Source organism: Carya illinoinensis, chromosome 11, assembly GCF_018687715.1.
Source record: "Carya illinoinensis cultivar Pawnee chromosome 11, C.illinoinensisPawnee_v1, whole genome shotgun sequence".
In the NCBI taxonomy this organism is placed as follows: domain Eukaryota; kingdom Viridiplantae; phylum Streptophyta; class Magnoliopsida; order Fagales; family Juglandaceae; genus Carya; species Carya illinoinensis.
The window spans coordinates 43,484,021-43,502,870 of NC_056762.1; the positions used below are offsets into that span (position 1 = coordinate 43,484,021).

The window sequence follows — 18,850 nt, forward strand, 5'->3', positions numbered from 1 at the left end:
TACACCCTTTATTAAGATTTAACAGCGAAGATTATGCCGCATTACCTTTCTTTTTATCCTTCTAAATGGTCATAATCGATTGGGAGTGTAACGTGTTAGGCTCTATAATTTGAGCGTGCAAAGTATATTTATCCTTTCTTTAGAATCTCCGAGGTTCCTTGACTTTTCCAGGTTTCCTGCGAGGCTAATAAACCTAATGGCAACTATAAAGGTGTTGCTCCCGATATATACACATTATATGAACAAAATAAAGGTGTTCCTAACAGATTTTTTAGTCTAAAACGAAGATTACTCACAATCAAAGAAAGGCAATGAACATCTACAGAGCGAACTTCCGATTTAACAATCACGAGACCTTTATCTGTCTATCAGACAGCAACGGATGATACAGCCACTACAGGAGCTCGCAAGTTTTTGTCCAAAAATTTAATGGTCGACTGTAGATATTTGTCGTTGGCACTCAAACAAGACTTGGCAGTTTCTATCAGTTTGGAGCAGATTTGAGATATTTCGGGACTTACCTGCCATATAAACAAGAAGAAATGTCATAAAGTGAGAAAAGAAACAGAAAACAAATACAGAAGTAAAGCAAAAAGAAAAGAGAAACAAATGTGAGAGAGAGAGAGAGAGAGAGAGAGAGAGAGAGAGAGTATCGCATAGCAGCAAAGTTTTAGCAGATTCATGACAAAAAGCCATCATTTTTGCATATCACATTGCTTCCGGATCATCATGGGAAACCATGTTGAGATATGCTTTGATGGAATCCAGGTTGCGAATCAAATAACCTAGCATTTGGAATTTTGGATACCATAAAATTATTCAAGGTCACCCCTCCAGCTATAACCAATTTTGGTAGAGATAATTGGACAAGGGAACATAAGGTCCTATCCTGCAAAAGCGAATTGGATCCTAAAACTTTGTTCACTCTCTAGGAAGGAAGCCGGAAACTCAACATCCATCTGCAATATAGCCAGTGAAGTGGTCAACCATTAATCTAAAATTACTATTCCTGAATTTAAATGATATATATTACCTAGGGTACAACGTGCGTCATGATGCGAGTCAATTGCATGGCACATGCAATCCTTTTAGAGAAGGGAATAAGATTCCCTCCATTGCACTGGAAGTTGATCATACTCATTTTGGCCATTTCATTAGTTGATCCAAACATTATTAGAAACACAATGACCAAAACACCCCATGTTTTGCACTTAATGGATACAATTGATTTCTAGTGATATTGACAAAATTGTATTCCGTAGGGGAATTCCAAGTGCTGTAATTGCAAGGATGAGAACTTTGTGATGTACCTTTTATTTTGACCTTTGATAAAATTATGGCTACTAAGATCAACAAGTCAGTCCAAAAGATGGCAAAGGAACCTACCACGAAAGATGATGCAATACAGTTGCAAGCTTCAAGCGCTATGCATCCACGACCAGCCTTCGATTCAGCATCACACATCAGTAAAACATAATATTGGTAATTTTATATAGCAACATAGTGCAACATAGTTACCGGGGATGGCTCTTTCTGAATGGAATCAACCACGTTCTGAAGAACAGACTCAGATAACAAGACAAGTTCGTGTAAATAGGATGAATCACCAAAAAACAATAGGTCATTGCCAAAAATCTGGAGGGAAACACAAGGCAGAATAATATTAGGAAAAATGAGACAGAACAGAAAGTCAGGCTCTTGTTTACAATGACTACAGCACCCATTGATGCAAATTGCAAGACCCAGTATAGAGCATTTGACTAGGAGAAAAATTTTAAACTAACGTAAAACTTTTTAAGTTTGGAATTTATATGCAGATTAAGCGGTGTCCTTGAGGAATAATAAGCCTAATCAAATCATTTGAAGTTTTTAATTCAACTAATATATTCGCTTCTTTTTCTTTTGTTCGGCTTGTTTGTAAACCATCGGTCATAAAAGGTCTGTTGTTGTTATCTAATAAGATGATGCTGATTCCACCTGGTAATAACATAATGCAATCAGCAGGATATGAATCCAGTAAATCACTCAACACTTCATACTTATGCAGGGTGGAAGCCATTAGGCCTAAAGACCACTAACTAGCAATATCCCATATCATAGAAATATACAAAAGCCTCGAAAAGCTTATCGAACTAATCTATTTACACTAGATGGCACCGCCACACCAGCAAAAAAATATCTGGGATTTACAAAAATTATTTTCAGAGCAAGTTTCAGATATTTTTTTCTTTTGATTGGCACCGGGTGTCCAGGAACAACGTCCCAACCAATCCCGGGGGTGCACAAACCCTCGGCAAGGAGTTTCCCGCAAGTGCACCTTGGGTAATTCAAGGGAAAAGTCCCCCAGTCCGATGGCCCTAGAGATTGTTTGCACCCAAAGGGATTTGAACCTTAGACCTAGGGGGAGCATACCCCCAAGCCCAAGGCCTTTACCACTTGAGCCAACCCCGAGGGGTTAGCAAGTTTCAAATATTAGAATGTTTGCATTTTGAAAATATAATTCACACATTAGTAAAGAATACAGTAGATGTACCTCTCCGTGAACTGCATGGTATGGGAGCTTATTTTGAGATAGGGTAGCTGTCAATGTGAGTGTCGTACAAAAAATTCTTGTTCTCATTGCTGGTGTCATCCTGCAACAAAATCTTCAAGTATTAAACTAGGATCTATAGATTAGAAAATGATAATGGTGCAATATTTTGATATTAAATATGCAATGGAAGGCTCACCATGAGCTTGAATTAACAAGTGCTAAAATGTTGTTTGCAAAGTAGGTGACTCCTTGCTCAGGATTACCTTCAGATGGGAAATAAGTCAGGAAAAGAAAATACTAAGACTGTGATCTTGAAAAAGTTTCCAAAAAATATTAAAATGTTAAGCTCATGCATCAAAACCATCTCTTCAGAGCATAGACTAGCATTAAGACAACTTTATATCAATGCAGTTTATTCTTTGCATTTTTATATATCCATTCTTAAGAGCTACCTCGATGGGTGTCTATTTATCATCTTAGACCCAGTTACTACAACTGAGCTAGATTCACCAGAATAACAAATTCAACGGGAATTGATACATTTCAGCATCCTCATTTTTGCTTTCTTTGTTTAGTGTGATACCATCCCTAACTTCTAAATAAGAGACCACCAACTCTAAAGTCAAGTATGTTCCTTTTTCAATCTCCATTTCTGGAACAGGTTATTAGTAGCCCCTCATTCCACTTCCATTACCCAGCGTAGAAGTCCTTATCGATTTTGTTTTGGCAATTTTTTTTCCTTAAAGTGACAAGGGGAGGTTGGGGACCTTATGTATAGAATAAACGAACCAAAGCATGTTTGCCCAGAAAACAAAAATCGAAAAGGAAAAATAACTGCTCGTCAGTGTTTCTGATAAATCAAAAAGACATTATATTAGGTGAATGATCTGAGTTTCAGTTTCCATTTTCCATTCTTTTTAGATAAGTTTTGTTTCTACACATATTAACAGGAAACTAAAACAAAAATTTTAGATCCATTCATGTGATAACAAGGATAGTCAGGAAAAGGGAAAAATAAACAAGAAGATGAAAATAAATGTTTTTAATTACCTGGAACCATAATCAAGAGACAAAATAATTTCTGAATTGCAGACAGTATGCCTTCAATATCAGTTGTTCGGGAGCCTACACAAGCGATTAAGCAAAGTCAGCCATAGATTTAATTTGGAAATATCCATCTCGGATAGCATATACAAGCAAATTGACCATTAAAACATAACGTATGATAAAAATATAACTGCATGCAATCGTAAACAAACAAAAACACACTAAAAAGCTAGCAAGTTAGCAGATTAGAAAAACATATCTTAATAGAAACATATCTATCAAACACGTTTGATATAGATGTTATTATTCTAAGAAACAATGAGATCTTTCTGTAACAATTATGAGTACCGAGATGCAAAAGACAATAACTCATAGAAACTAGAAAGTAACCCTTAACTTCTAATCAGCTTATATAAATTCACATCAGGGCAACTCATCCAAGAAGCATCAGCTTATTACTTTCTCAAACATTTCATGTTTTGGAAACTCATACACATAGCCTTCTCTATGCACTTTATTAAATATTTGCATTTCTGGAACAAGATTGTGATCATTACAGATCAAAGATTTGATCCAAGATTTTCCAATAGATACTAGTGAAAAGGAGAGAAAAAAGGTGTTTTGGGGTTGTGGGTTTGTTTTTGTTTGTGTGTGTGTGTGTTGGGGGGGGGGGGGGGGGGGGACGCGTTTGAACAGCCACTAGGCAAAAGAAACGCCCTCCCCTATTTCTTGGATCCCTCATCCTTGGTTTCCACACAACTTTTAGAAAATGATTTTACACCTTTAAACTCACAAATGCTGGTGAAAACCTGGCAAGATGCCCTGATGCAACTAATGCAAAGTTTCACAAAAGAGGGATGAACTAACCATCCACGCAGTCCAAACTTAGCAAACAGCTGATTGCAGAATCTATCAGTCCATCTGAATGAGAGACTAAACCACATACCAAGGCAACCTGGTTTGCCAAAATGAATGAGCCAATATGCAGAGAAGCTTGTATAACATTAAGATGCCAAAGGAAGAAAAGATTACCTCTGCAGTCTCAAGATAAAGATTTAACTGCTTGATCTGAGCTGAGATAGAAGGTAATGTGACTTCACCAAACGCTATGCAAGATTTGACAAAACTAAGATGTTTTTTGGCATCTTTCAAAGCCTTGATGGCTAAACAATTGCTGGAGTGAACAAGAGTTTCCTGCCAGATTTAAGTGCTGAATCAAGCATGAGAATAGTAGGGACAAATCTTGTAATATGTCTTTAGTATGCAACACGCTGGTGTCTTTTTAAATCAGGACTTTTCTATCCATCGAATCCAGTTAACTTCATGGACATTCTTAACTGTGTCCTTCTTACATGCAAAACCATAAATGATGCTATGACAACATTTAGAACTATTCAAGCCCACATGACCCTGTTTAAGTTTTTGGGTCTAAATCTTCCTTTTTCATTCTGCTAGGTATTCTTAGTCCTGCTGGGTGGGCCCCCCGTATCCGGCCCATCCATCCACAGCCACCCACTACCAGGCAGGCGGGAGGGTGGGCAGCAAATTATATTAAAAAAAAAAGGGTGGGGGCCAAGTATGGTTCCCGCCCAGCACCAGGATATATATATATAAACCTAGTTTTCTCTCTCTACCCTCACATCTTTTCAGCTTTAACTTGCCCCAAAAAGAGTGTTCATGAAAATTTTTTAAGTGCTTGAATATCCTCAAGAATCCTGCTACCTCAACTGAGTTGATCCTACTACTTTTCTGCAGCAACTCATCAAATCCATAATTTTCTAGACAATTTGGTCAATGGCATCAGTGTTTTGAGTATAATACTATAATTTATCAAGATTAACATCATAGTGCATAGTGTTTGTAAGTATGTCAAAAGCTTCACAAGAGGATCAAGTAATGCCCTGGTACCAGAAAGAACAACATAATTTTCATAGAATGCCAATTTTTTTCTTCATTTCTAACACATATGACAGTATCAAAGGTGCTGTAAGATTAAAATAGCTACTCATCCATGTTATAAAAAGCAAAATGATTACATGCCTTAAGTTCGTTTAAGTTACCAAAAGCTCCGCGACATTCAACTAAAAAGGTTAAATGGCGTTCCAACTCTGAGCTATAGTCAACCTAACAATGAGGGGCAGCAACTCAAGTCAAGCTAGTATTTTTGGTAACCACAAAGTAGTCCACCTTAGAACTTGACATATAGGTAGAAGCAGCATGGAATTGGAATTATTTACCATATGCACAAAACGGGAAATCAAACGTGCCGGTTGGTTATCATCACCTTTTGCATTCAAAAAATCAAGATCATCATGAAGAGCCTGAGAAATTTCAAAAAGCAACTGTATGGTTGTTGGATCACTAATAGAACTGTTCCTGCCCAATGAAATAAGCATCACATATAACTACCACCGGGAAATGAAATTGAATACTTAAAACACAACATATTTATACAACATCCACTATGAACCAGAAAGAAGTCCATACTGTAAAGGTATATGGAAACATATCTACATGTAATGAAACCAAAATAGACATCTACATGTGTGCACTCAGCATATTTTATCAACCATAAAACTACTAATATATCAAATCATGAAACTTAACAGATTTGTAACCAGCATCTCCAGGCATCTGAACTTGGAGTCTCCGTAAATTTCCTCTGTACTAGAATACTTTGTTTTTCCTTTTTGTAAAAAGAAAAAATGCCAGATATGTGAACCGATAACAATCAGGCCAGAGGATCACATTTAGGTTCAACCTGAGAGCTCACAGAGACAGTTATTGACGAAATCTGCCCAACACTATCCTCCTTGAGCTTAAGGCAGGTGGAGCCAATGCAGGCAGAGGGTGTTCTAGGAGAGTAAGGTGCAACAACATAAAAGGTCAGGATTTAACTAGACAAAGGGCAAATACATAGTTATGGAGACAAGTACCTTGTCGCCAGGTTAAGTATATGCATATTGACAAAGCTCCGTGAACTCCCATGCATTATATCTAAAATCTCCAGAAAATGGTTCTACAAAGTAACAACAATAAATCGGCTCATTTTGTTTGATAAATTTTTATTACCACCATGAAAAAAAAATAGAATAACTATTTCTTCATGGTTTTCTGGCATGTTTGTAGCAAGAGCACTGAGGAAGAGAGGTATCTACCACAAGAGTGAGAAGATTACCAAAGCGAATACATCTTCCAAGCCCTTGAAATGATTAAGAAGCTTCATCAAGATGGTTTGCAAGCTTTCCAATTCATCTTCAGCAACTGCTTTATTGCATGCTCGGTTTAAAATACCTCCTAAAATGGTGTTCAGATGGTTATCCTGGCATAACTGACAAGATTCAGAGGAAAGAAAACTAACATATATTTCTTTGTAGATAGAAACACGCTCATGTCCATGCTACAAGAAGAGATATCATATAACCAAGTCGATATTGCAAGGAGAAAGCCCAAAAAAGGTTAGCAAAAACACAGCCTGACATGTAGTCTTAAAAAGCATCACAATAAGAAAATTAAGGAAATTATACACGGAGTGAAAAGCAACAGAAGTGAGAAAGTGTCACAACTCAAGCAGACTAACCATCTGATTTTGAAGAACAATATCCACGTAAGCATCCACAATCTTCAGGTACTCATCAAGGCTGCTGTTTTGACTGAGAACCTGATTCGCAAATCAAATTTAACAGAAATATCCTATAAGCAACAAATCATTGGGAATCTAAGGAACTAAGACACATGTAAATAGCTATTATTTCAACCATATTATTATTTTTTATTATTATTAAGCTTGTAAAATACCACAAATGGCACTGAATAATTGCATAAACAAGCCACCAGGCAACTTTACATCCAAAATGGATACTAAGTTTTTTTGGATACTAAAAATATGATTCATAGACAATTGAATGCAACATATCTCCCAAAGAAGCAATAATGAGCAAGAACCCCAAACCTAAAGAGTACTCATAATGCATCCAATAGAGATTAGGATTTATATGGGAAAAGACTACCTAGATTGTGAAGAATAAATAAAATAAAATAAAATTCTGAAATCAAGCAAATAGTAGTACATAACTCTAAATACCTGAATAACTTTATCAACCACATCATGGATAATGTCCATTTGAGATCTCCTTTCAGACAGCCTGAATCCAAGCAACCTGTAATTCAAGCACTGTTCCAACACAAGAAAATTTTAAAAATTTGAATGGTGAATATCACAATAAAAAGAAGGGCCAAAGAGAAGGTTATAGCCAAACAAGTGTGACACTACTTTTTTTTTATATGTCAATTTATTAAAAGCACAAAGGGGCTCAACCCGCACAGACATGGTATATATAAGAGAAAGCTCCCAACTAGGAGGAAGAAGGAAAATTGAAGGACATAGAATCAAATATAACTAGATGGTATTATCATATGAATATAAATGAGCATGGAATCAAGTACACAGTGCGACACAACAAAAGTAACCAATGTCATTACCATATGAATAATACCTGATCAAATGAATAATCATTGCTGCATTCAATGATATGAAGGATCTCCATGGCATTTGAAGTAACAACTTCAGCAGGAAGTTCCTTGAGTAGATGATGAAGAACCATTGAGATACATTGCAAACTCCCAAACAACTCCACTTGATTCCTTCTTGATCCAAGCTCCACAAGTACATTACTGACTTGACTCTTGCAACACATACAGTATAAAGATCATCAAATCAGATCTTGCAGAAAGTTAATAGTTCATGTGAGAGAAACTATAATTCAGGATAAGATAACTTCACTAGCATACTTTTAGTTTTAGATTCCTGAACAGAAGAAACGTAAGCAGTGGCTTTAATACTCAAATTGAGACTTTGAAGAAAAGTCTTACAAAGACCAAAAATCAATATTTTTCAATATTTTTTTACTGATAATGGATACTAGAGAAATCATTTTTTTTTTCATTCTTGTGTTTTAGGATTTCACAAAAAAAATAGTGCTCTCAACAATAAAATTTGAAACTCAAACATACCTTAGATGCATCCTTAAATATGCTTTTCATGATATATTCAATGGTTGGTTCCATCAAAGAAAAAAGCAATCTCTTGTTGTCTGTAGAATTTCTATGTGTCATTTCCCTGGCTGATATAATCCGCATCAACTGAATATTGATATCATTAACACATTTAACCAGATATCCTGTCAAATTGTTGTCAGGTATACCAGTGTTAAAAGGATTGAAAACAGCATATGAGTAGGTTGCTACACATGTTCACAAATGGAACAGTTCTGACGTGGTTATCACTAACAAAATGTAGAACATAACATGAAAAGTTAGACCCAAGATCAGCTGTCACCTGGGTCCATGAAAGACTCTTAAAATCAGGTCAAGTCATAGGATTTGAGCACAGCCATGACTAAGCAGGATTCCAGTTAAAACTTTAGCCAAATTGCCTCTATAAAGTGGAAAGTGCATTGGGTTGCACCAGCTAGCCATTTTTCTTTAATGAAGTTACTTGCAAACACACAGGCAAAAGATGGCAAGAGCTGCAGATGCTAAAAAATTTCCATTAACTCATTAACCGACAAGCAGATTTCCAGACGTTCCTAAATATATTTTTGAGACATGGAGTATCAAGATAAGTCATGATGCCATGCAAGCCAAAGCAAGTATTACTTCAAACATTTTTTTTATAAGTATTACTAGATCCGACTTGGTCATAATTTCGTTTCAATCCATAGTTCTGCACCCAGCCCAGCCAGAATCTGAACAGAAAACTAGGACTTATGAACCTGGACCAGACTGGGCCAAATTGCCAAAACTTTGCATATTATGCTCTATCCATGGTTACTTGCTAATAATATTTGCATGCTTGAACACAAAATGTTTACCTGTATCAGATCTGGGCAACTTCTGGGCACAGTGAGCCATATAAAGACGACAGTAAGCAGATGCCAATGGATCTGATAACCCTCTCGTCATCATAACCAAACGGTGGAGACTGTCTTCAGGTTGGTCAACCAGGAAGCGCCAGCAGGGCAATAAAGCCAGCTCTAAGTAGCTGAAGTACAACATTGAGCAAACAACCAGCAAAAGAATATGCTCAGAGAGAGAAGCCAATGGGGACAAATATAAAGAGACGTTCTGCAAAACAACTTTGGAAGTCAATCTGATTGCAACCACCAAATATACAAAATTAAATTGTGCATGAGTTGCCCATGCCTGAATAAGGATGATTTTCATATGTATTAGTTAATCATAAGCAAAACGCTAATTAAAAAGAATCATAAGCAAAACAACATTATCTTTAATAAAACATAGGTACGTGGGGAAAGGGGAAAAGGCATGGGCCAAAAGCTCAGAACAAATAAATTAGCAGGGAAACTAAAAGAGATGATAACTTGACATGACTAGCATCAGTTAAAAAAAAAGGATATGGAAATGCATAGAGTATGAAAATAAAGAGACTTTACATGCGTGGAAGAAGCTCACAGATGGAACCAATCTTGCAGAACCAATTATTGCAAGTTTCCTTGGCATCAGAGCAAATGTCTCTTGCTTGAAAGTTCTCTGCCATAAGTACAACAAAATCTTCAGGGAAAACTATCAAACAGATACAAGACACCAATGCTTTGTTGTGCACACCTAACTTGTGAAGATGGTATAGATTAAAATACTCTGCGACAAAGTTAGGAGGGGGGAAGAACAATAAAAGGGAGAAAAAGAAGAGGTGCAGTTAAGATTGCTATTTTCTGCTCGTGAGGCATTGGCAATCTGTACTCTGTTCTCAATGTTACCAGTACAAAACAACAACACCCAACTGGCTCTTGCTGAATTCTTTCATGCATGACAGTGCAATAGTAAATGTTGCCTGTAACCATATTGGCATCAAAGAACCATGCAGATATTTTCAAAACCACTTCAAGGCTTCTTAGCTCATAAAGTAATAAGAGTTCTGATAATCGTTTGACTCAAATAGTTCTCTGTAATGGTTAACAGCTCAAAAATATCATTGAGAATTCAGATTCAACTCATAGAATTCCATACTCTCGTGTATTTAATTCTTGATTACCTATAAAAAAAACTCTTGCGTGAAGCCATTATGGGCCTTCTCGCATTTCCTCCGTGCAGACAGGGAAAGTTGAATGTAAGTGTGATTTTACTAGAAACTAACACTACATTATAACAAACAAGAAGGAACTTAAGACTAGCTCCTAGCTCCAAAATTTTGTAGAAAAAAATTGTAACTGCCATCTAATCATAAAGTTTTCTAGAATCTAGAACTTAAGCTCCACCACGGACATCACACAATCTTCAAAAACCTGAGCATTTTCTCCTTCCAATGCACCATAACACATACAAAGGAACAACTTTACATATCCCATCACTGCAGTTTCCTCCATACTCTACCATCCAGCATGTCAATAGTTAATACTTTTCTAGGCATAGTCCACATAATTCTGAACAAACAGAACAGAAAAGACCAAGATACCTTGCTATATTACAATGAATAAAAAGATGGTCCATTATTTCCACGCTAACTTTGCATGGGCAACATGGATACACCACAGCAATCCTTCTCTTTCTAAGATTGCCCACTGTTAAATTCCCCCGATGCAGCAGTACATTGACATCAAGATACACTCCATAATAATTACTGTGCAGTTTAGGCCGGAAGCATCATCACCCTAAATATATCAGGAACTTACCCGAAACTGTGTTTTTAAATGATTCAATCTTATCACAGGCAAGATGAAGCTTAGTATGCTCAAGGAAAACCATCTAAATATGAAATCCAAACCACCCAGTTACATAAAACCTAACCAGTTCCATGACCCCTGCAAAATCCAGATGGATCGATCAGGTTTCAACAACTTTTCATCATAGTCTGTCACATTAGCTAGCTGGAAACATTGGAAAAGCAGAACACCAGATTGCCAGTTCATTGGACAGTTCAGTCCACGTCCGATAGTTACATACTAATTAAGATGTTATTGAGTCTAAGTAAACTAAACACAAACAAAAGACATGCATAAATCCTGCCTCAATAATTTTAATCCTTTACATGCACAAATGCAATTGCATTACTATGAGAGAGAGAGAGCCAAAATGTAGAAAGACCTGGTAAAGAGAAGAGTCTGGTTCCATCTTCAGCAAATTCCGCTTTCCACTTGATGCGCTCCCATACCATATCCCCTAGCATGTCCATTATATCCATAGAAAGAACAAAGAGCGTAGGATAAAAATGTAAAACAGACGTATCCATCAAAAGCCTAGCAACCTACAGCAAGAAGAAATATGATATCACCCCACTTGATGACATGTATTTTTTGTTTCTTTATATCTTTCTCATTGTAAGGAAAAATAATGGCTTAACATGTCATATTGTGCATGAATAATCAAGCATAATTGTAGACTGATTAATTGGAAATGGTCATCTACAGAAAGATGAATCATAACAAAATTCAGCAACTCCAATGACTGTTGCATGGTGAAGGAATAATAAGATAATGTTAAAAATTTATTTAGAAGAGAACCCATTAGCAATACAGAAATCCAATCTTTTCTTTTCCACAAATTCTAAGAAAAATAAGTTAAAGAAATAATATATAGAGGAAAGTCCACCACATCATCAAAAAGTCACCTTTATAGCTAATTTTAAAGATGTCACACGATCATTGGCATGCCAAGCACGATTAATTTCATCTTTGAGCTCATGTAGTCGAGAGATATACTCCTGCCTAGTGACGACCTTGACACCATCTTCTGCGCATTTCTCTGGATCTTCTAGTTCCTCCAGATGCGTACTCGTCAAAGATTTCTCAGCCACTGTGTATTGGCAAACATCACAAAACCAAAATTAGCAATAATCTAGCTGTTTGGGACCTGTAACTTAATCAATTTGGAACAAAGCATTCTTGCCACTTCTGCAATTTGATGTGGATTGAAGGAAAAAGAACAAAAGAACAAAAGAACAACAAGGGAGAGTAAGCCACCATACCCTTTACACCTTTCATTATCACATTGGACATCTGTAATTAAGGCAAAAAGAGGGGCAAGTGAAAACTTATAATTAGAAACTTGAAGAGGAAAAACAGCAGCTCGACTTTAAATGGGATAACCACATTAACGATACATGCATATATAAACATATATACACACATCTACATAACTGCTGCAATTTTTGTTTAAAGTTAAGCAATAAACTGCATGTTTGCATTAGATAAAGATTTTTCCAATCACCATTAGATTGCATGTTCTCTAGATGCTTATCATGTGATTGATCAGATGTCATTTACTTGGAACATACATTCATGCATGTATTAACATTAATCAAATGTTACACCGCCTGCAACTTGAATTTTTTTTTTTTTTTAATTGGTAAAAGTAAATTTTATTGATATAAGAGGCATAACCCGAGTACACTAGTGGTATACAAAGAAATTGCCTAATTACAACTAAGTACTAGTACGAGAACTTGAATTTAAGCTTATACGATTCAAGTGATAATTGTGTGCATGTGTGTCTGTATTCAAACACATAATTCAAGTGACACAATTGTGAAGGAAAACCATATGCATTCCCTAATTCACCGAGCAAAACCAAACCAAAAGTTACACCTTGAATCTAAGCTTGTGTATGTGTGTTTACGAGTATGTGTGTGTCTATCTATCTTTATACAAACACATAATTCAAATGATCTAATTGTTGGTGACAATCATTTGTGTTCCTACTTTACCAAACATAACTTATGGCATGTAGTTTCCCTAATGTCTTCTTGACAGAGATTTACTCAGTTACAAGTTATGTAGGGAAAGTCACACTTAACTAGGTAAGCTAGAAAGGAAACTTCCATAATGATAATGATAATGACCATGATAGTGGTGAAGTCATTGTCACTATAATGACACAAACTAAACCATTACTGCCCAAACAATAATGAAAACATGAATTCCGAAAATTCCTCTAACATTTAAGCCTTTTTGAATTACAAAAAACTAACATCTGTAAGTACATTGTTTCCCATGTTTTAAATAATGCTTTGAAGATTATAAGATTTTTATCCTAGTTTGAGTCCCCTCAGAGCTACTGGAGGTTTAACTGGCTGTTAACTTCAGGACCCCGTGGGATTAGTCGAGGTGCACGCAAGCTGGCAAGGATACCCAAGGATATAAAATAAATAAATAAAATAAAATAAAATAAAGATTCTAAGATTTTTATCTGACTTTCTACCATGAATGAATCATGGTAAGTCCAATATCTTCAACATTGTTGTGACCACATAACTTATCCAGGATCTTTTCGTAAGCAATAATGAATTAAGATACACTCGCATAAACGAAGGAAAATCTTAACTAACATGGTTACTTTCATCACCATGGTAGTCCTTACAAACCTAGCTTGAAAATAATGAAAATAGTAGCCCCTGTGATAAGTGATGACAAGAGATGATATTAATTTTATATAACTTAGTAGCCTTCATGATTCAAAAACCAAAATTGGCCAATAATAAATGAAGAACCTTTAATCGGGCACTACTCGGAAAATGGCTGTGGAGATACCATAAAGAACCAGATGCGCTATGGAAGATGGTAATTGAGAGCAAATATGGTAGCCTTTGGGGGGGATGGTGTACCAATGAGGTGAGAGGGGCATATGGAGTGAGACTGTGGAAATATATAAGAGGAGGATGGGTGGTGTTCTCTCGCCATACAAATTTTCGTCTAGGAGATGGGACTAAGATTAAATTTTGGCATGATACTTGGTGTGGAAACAGTGCCCTAAAGGACCAATTCTCGGCCCTCTTCAGGGTCGCAAGGGATAAGGAGGTTTCAGTAGCGGAGGTCATGGGGATGGTTGGGGAACAAATCCAGTGGAACATCAACTTCAGCCGGGCGGCACATGATTGGGAATTGAACAGTTTTGCAGCATTTTACAGCCTCTTGTACTCACTCAAACGGAGCAACCAGCATGCAGATTTACTATGGTGGAAGCCTACAAGTAAAGGATGTTTCTCGGTTCGCTCGTTCTTTACATCTCTCTCGCAAGGGTCCCCCATCCAGTTCCCTTGGAAAAAGATTTGGAGACATAAGGCGCCTCCCAAAGCAGCTTTCTTCGTGTGGACCGCGTCCTTGGGTAAGATTCTCACGACAGACAACTTGAGGAAAAGGAGGGTGATCATCGTAGATTGGTGTTGCATGTGTAAGAAAGGGGGGGAATCCGTAGACCATCTTCTACTACACTGTGAGGTAGCTCGAGGATTATGGAATGAGATATTGAGTAGACTAGATTTAGGCTGGGTAATGCCGGAGTCAGTGGTGGCGGTTTTGGATTGTTGGACAGATTTGAGGGGCATTCAACAGATCAAGGCTATGTGGAAGATGATTCCCATTTGTATAATGTGGTGCATATGGCAAGAGCGTAATGAACGGACCTTTGAAGACAAAGAGAGATCTACGGAGGAACTAAAAGCTTTCTTTTTTAGAACTCTTTGTACATGGGCCATTGCAGTTAATTTTAATGGCCAAACTTTCCATGATTTTCTGGTAGCTAGTGAGCCTATGTAGTAGGGCATTCTTTGTACTGAACATGGCTTTTGCCTATTCTTTTCATTAATATACTTTGATTTTACTCATAAAAAAAAAAAAGAATATATCATCCTGGAAACCAGTAACTGCAGAACACGCTATTTCCCATTCAAGCTCTACAAAGTTTAATAAAATGGCATTGACGTAAATTTCACCACCAAAATGGCTTCAAATGCTTACTGAAGAAATTGAAACCATCTTGGAGACAGGAAATTTCTGCATTAAAAATCTCTTGAAAGACATCCATTCTTTCGTGGGGAGTTGAGAAGATGCTTCACGAGAAGTACTTTCAAGTTCTTGTACATCCTCTTTACAATCCGTTGCATTGTCAGCCAATCCTCTCAGCGGATCAAAAAAGTCATTATGATCATTATCCACAGCATCAACCTGTAACGCTATAGCAAGATATCACTGAACTGTCTCACATGTTTTTTTTTTTTTTTTTTTTTTTCTGTATCACATGTTGGTGGCCCAATTGTGAACCACAAACCAATACATTTACAACATCATGTCGTCTAGAGAGTAAAGCCTCAAAAGTCACCTTGAGATCAGAAAATATAAAATCATTTGCAATCATGCAGATGCCCATATGTGTGTCCTATATACAATGAAGCACTTAATAAAGTGTGACTTATGTATGGTAGTTTAAATCTAAATTATTAACCATTTTCCCAAATCAATTAAAGGAAATGGAAAGGCATTCCCTGTACACGGCATAATGTCACAGATTTTATGTTGGCCGTCAAAAATGCGTAAAACATACCTCAAATTACACTACACCAGTATTGCAATCTCCTGGCTTACTCCACAGAGCATATTCTCAAAGTTTTTTCAAGTTTATGGCCTAGTTAAGGCTATAAACAGTTGAATAACATTACAGAACCTACAATTAATTTTGTTACAAGTTATCAAATAAAACTCATATGTTTTTTTCTCGTGTCTTATATGAAGAAATAACTAATGCCATAATTGGTTACTGAGAAATTTTAATGCGAAGAAAATAAATCAATGGCCTGAACCTAAAGCCTTCTATTGTTACTTGTTTTGAAAAATAGTAAACACGACTCAATTAAGCCAAACAATTGTACTAATGGACGCTGTTTGGTAGTGGAGAACGAAAATACTTAGCCAGATGACCGTTGGCTCTACGAATTAAATAATCTAATGTTTGATTTATTGAAATGCTAAATATATGATTGCATACATTATCTCATGAACCAAGCAGATGCTTAAGGTGAAAGAAATAGAACAGAGAGTTGAACGGGTTTGTGATTTGACTTGGACCTGAGGGTGGTGTGAGGGTGGAGCGGAGAGGGGATGGCCATCGGTACGTACAAGAGGGAGCGCGTGTGCTTCCCTTTGGGCATTGTAATTGCGAGGTTTGAACTCCATGACAGCCTAGAGTAGCTTCTTCGGGCAAGATGGGGGATTCTGAAGGAGGTTTTGGCTACATATGGATCCTTTTCCTCTCGTACCCTCGGTTAAACAGTCTTGTTATGACGAAGGCGACATTTGTCAGACATTTATAACTAGGACAAATGATCTTACCTGTTAAAACGAAGCTTCAAATTATTAAGTTGTATATTTTCGCCGTAATATCTGTCGATTGAATGTTCAAAATTTCAAATCCTTCACTCAGAGTAAGAAAAATGAAAAATTATGCTCATCACCCTATATTCTACACATAATCGCAATTAGCATAAAAAAAAACCCATGCCGTCAAACATTTCGTCGTAATTACTTTACCCAACATGTTATGTAATGAACTTTTTTGAACCGGGTTGGAATTTCTCTTAGTGGGCCACTATCTTTGGAGAGATATTGGATGTTATTATAGTTTTATATTATTTCTCATTTTATTACGTCTTAACATCTAAATATAATTCAAATATACACTTTTAATTTCAATTTTTCAATTTTTTTTTATAATTATTATTTAATTATTACAATTTTTTTAAATTTATAAACAAAACACAAAAATCAATTTAATTTTTTTAAATTCTAAAATAAAATTTATATTAAAAAATTATATGTTAACTGTAAGGGAGTTTTTCCCTCGAGTCGCCCAAAGTATAGGCCCAAATACAGGAGGGGTCCAAGCTGGCTAGGCAACCCACGGGCCCATTGGAGACACCAGGTCTTAAAGTAGAGGTTGGCCCATGACCTTAAATCCACGGGAAACCTCCCATAACGCAAGGAAAATGGTAACATGCTACCTTAGCATTCATTTACGAATCTAGCCTCAAATAGTACTGTACAGGCAAAGGAGCACAAAATGTTGGGAGCCTTTAATAATCTGGCAGGTAAAGAAGGAAGAGCCTAACAGCATGCACCCGTAGGTTAGATGGGACTAGGAGCCACGCTCCATTGATTGCACTATACCAGAAGTCACGCTGCATTAAATGAATCTGACTAAATGAGCTGTTGAAATGACGCATCCCTCTAACACAAGGTATGTGTAGTTGAACCCCATAAAGTCGGTATAAAAGGTCGTCCCCATGTACAATGAAGTCTCTCTAAACTCTCTATTCCTTCGCACAAAATTCTAAGAGAATATTGACTTTGGCATCGGAGACTCCTCGGCCTCCACCAGGGTTCTCATCTCTTTGTGTTTTCTCAGTATTTGCAGATCCAAGACGGAAGACCCAATTTGCTGAGAGCTCGGCCTAAAGGTGTGTGAAACACGACGTTAACACAAATATTTCTTATCTCATTTCATTCCCCAAGCATCCCCTTAGAGTTTATTTGGATGTTGATATGAGATGAGAAATTAACTAAACACCACTTAATTTTTAATTTTTAACTTTTGTTATCTAATAATTTAATCATTACAACTTTAACAAATTTTCAAACAAAATACAAAAAAATAATTCAATTTTCTTCAAATCCAAAAATAAAAAATTATATTCTAACAATATTTTAATTTCATAATATTATTATTCAGTTTTTTCTCTCTCCTCTTCCAAACCTTCATAAAATATCTTAAGTCAAATCATTTTATTACTATTCACAAATTTTTATTCATCCCATCTCAACATATAATTGTTAGAGAAAAAGACATGACAATATTTTAATTTCTTTTTATGAAAAAATATTATTAATTCGCCTAATTTTTATCTTCTTGTTCTAAGTGAGGTGTTTTTTTTTTTCTTTTTTTTGGGGCTTTGCTGCACACTATCCTATTCTATACACCAAATATATTTTTAATTTTTTTGCTTTATTCTTACTAAACTAATAAACTAATCATAATTTATATACCATATATTTAATAAGGAAATAATAAAAAAAAATTATGTATGATATGTGGTGTATAGATAATGAGTAAAAAAATTTTCATTATTTATTATGTGTAAAAAATAAAAAATCGAGTGCATGTGTCACAGTTCAATAAATAAATAATTATATATCATTATTATGGCACTATTGGAATATGAAAGATGTTTTAACCACTAAAAGATCTTATAAAATATTTATAAATATTTAATATGTCTTAATGTGATATGCTAAATTATAAAACTATATTTATTATAAAATATATATCATATATATTATATAAAATCATATTAGTTTATAAATTTAATTTTATAAAATACCTTAATTTGTCGCTATAGCTTTTTCTTAAATATTTGGCTAGACATTCATAATTTCGTAGTCGAGTCGGTCACATGATTCACACCATCAAGAAATCAAGGGGTACCAA

At 35.9% G+C, this 18,850-nt stretch overlaps 1 protein-coding gene across 4 annotated transcripts; it reads right to left on the minus strand.

The window, feature by feature from the left end:
• Nucleotides 1-108: 108 nt before the first annotated feature.
• On the minus strand, nucleotides 109-16,638 carry LOC122281560 (VPS35 endosomal protein-sorting factor-like). Of its 4 annotated transcripts, none has more exons than XM_043093155.1 (23): nucleotides 16,435-16,638; nucleotides 15,331-15,537; nucleotides 12,564-12,594; nucleotides 12,207-12,391; nucleotides 11,684-11,843; nucleotides 10,036-10,132; nucleotides 9,454-9,623; nucleotides 8,594-8,760; nucleotides 8,077-8,265; nucleotides 7,665-7,754; nucleotides 7,161-7,241; nucleotides 6,759-6,911; nucleotides 6,517-6,599; nucleotides 5,818-5,950; nucleotides 5,621-5,704; nucleotides 4,613-4,774; nucleotides 4,448-4,535; nucleotides 3,584-3,658; nucleotides 2,730-2,796; nucleotides 2,534-2,633; nucleotides 1,519-1,635; nucleotides 1,387-1,443; nucleotides 109-521 (listed from the first exon to the last, which is right to left on the minus strand). In XM_043093155.1, the coding sequence occupies exons 1-23, from the start codon at nucleotides 16,540-16,542 to the stop codon at nucleotides 369-371; spliced, it is 2,757 nt and encodes a 918-aa protein (XP_042949089.1). In that variant the 5' UTR covers nucleotides 16,543-16,638; the 3' UTR covers nucleotides 109-368. The 4 variants fall into 4 exon arrangements, with proteins under 4 accessions (XP_042949089.1, XP_042949087.1, XP_042949090.1 ...); XM_043093153.1 differs by having other exon boundaries at nucleotides 5,818-5,956; XM_043093156.1 differs by having other exon boundaries at nucleotides 5,818-5,956; nucleotides 6,759-6,902; nucleotides 16,435-16,637.
• Nucleotides 16,639-18,850: the final 2,212 nt, after the last annotated feature.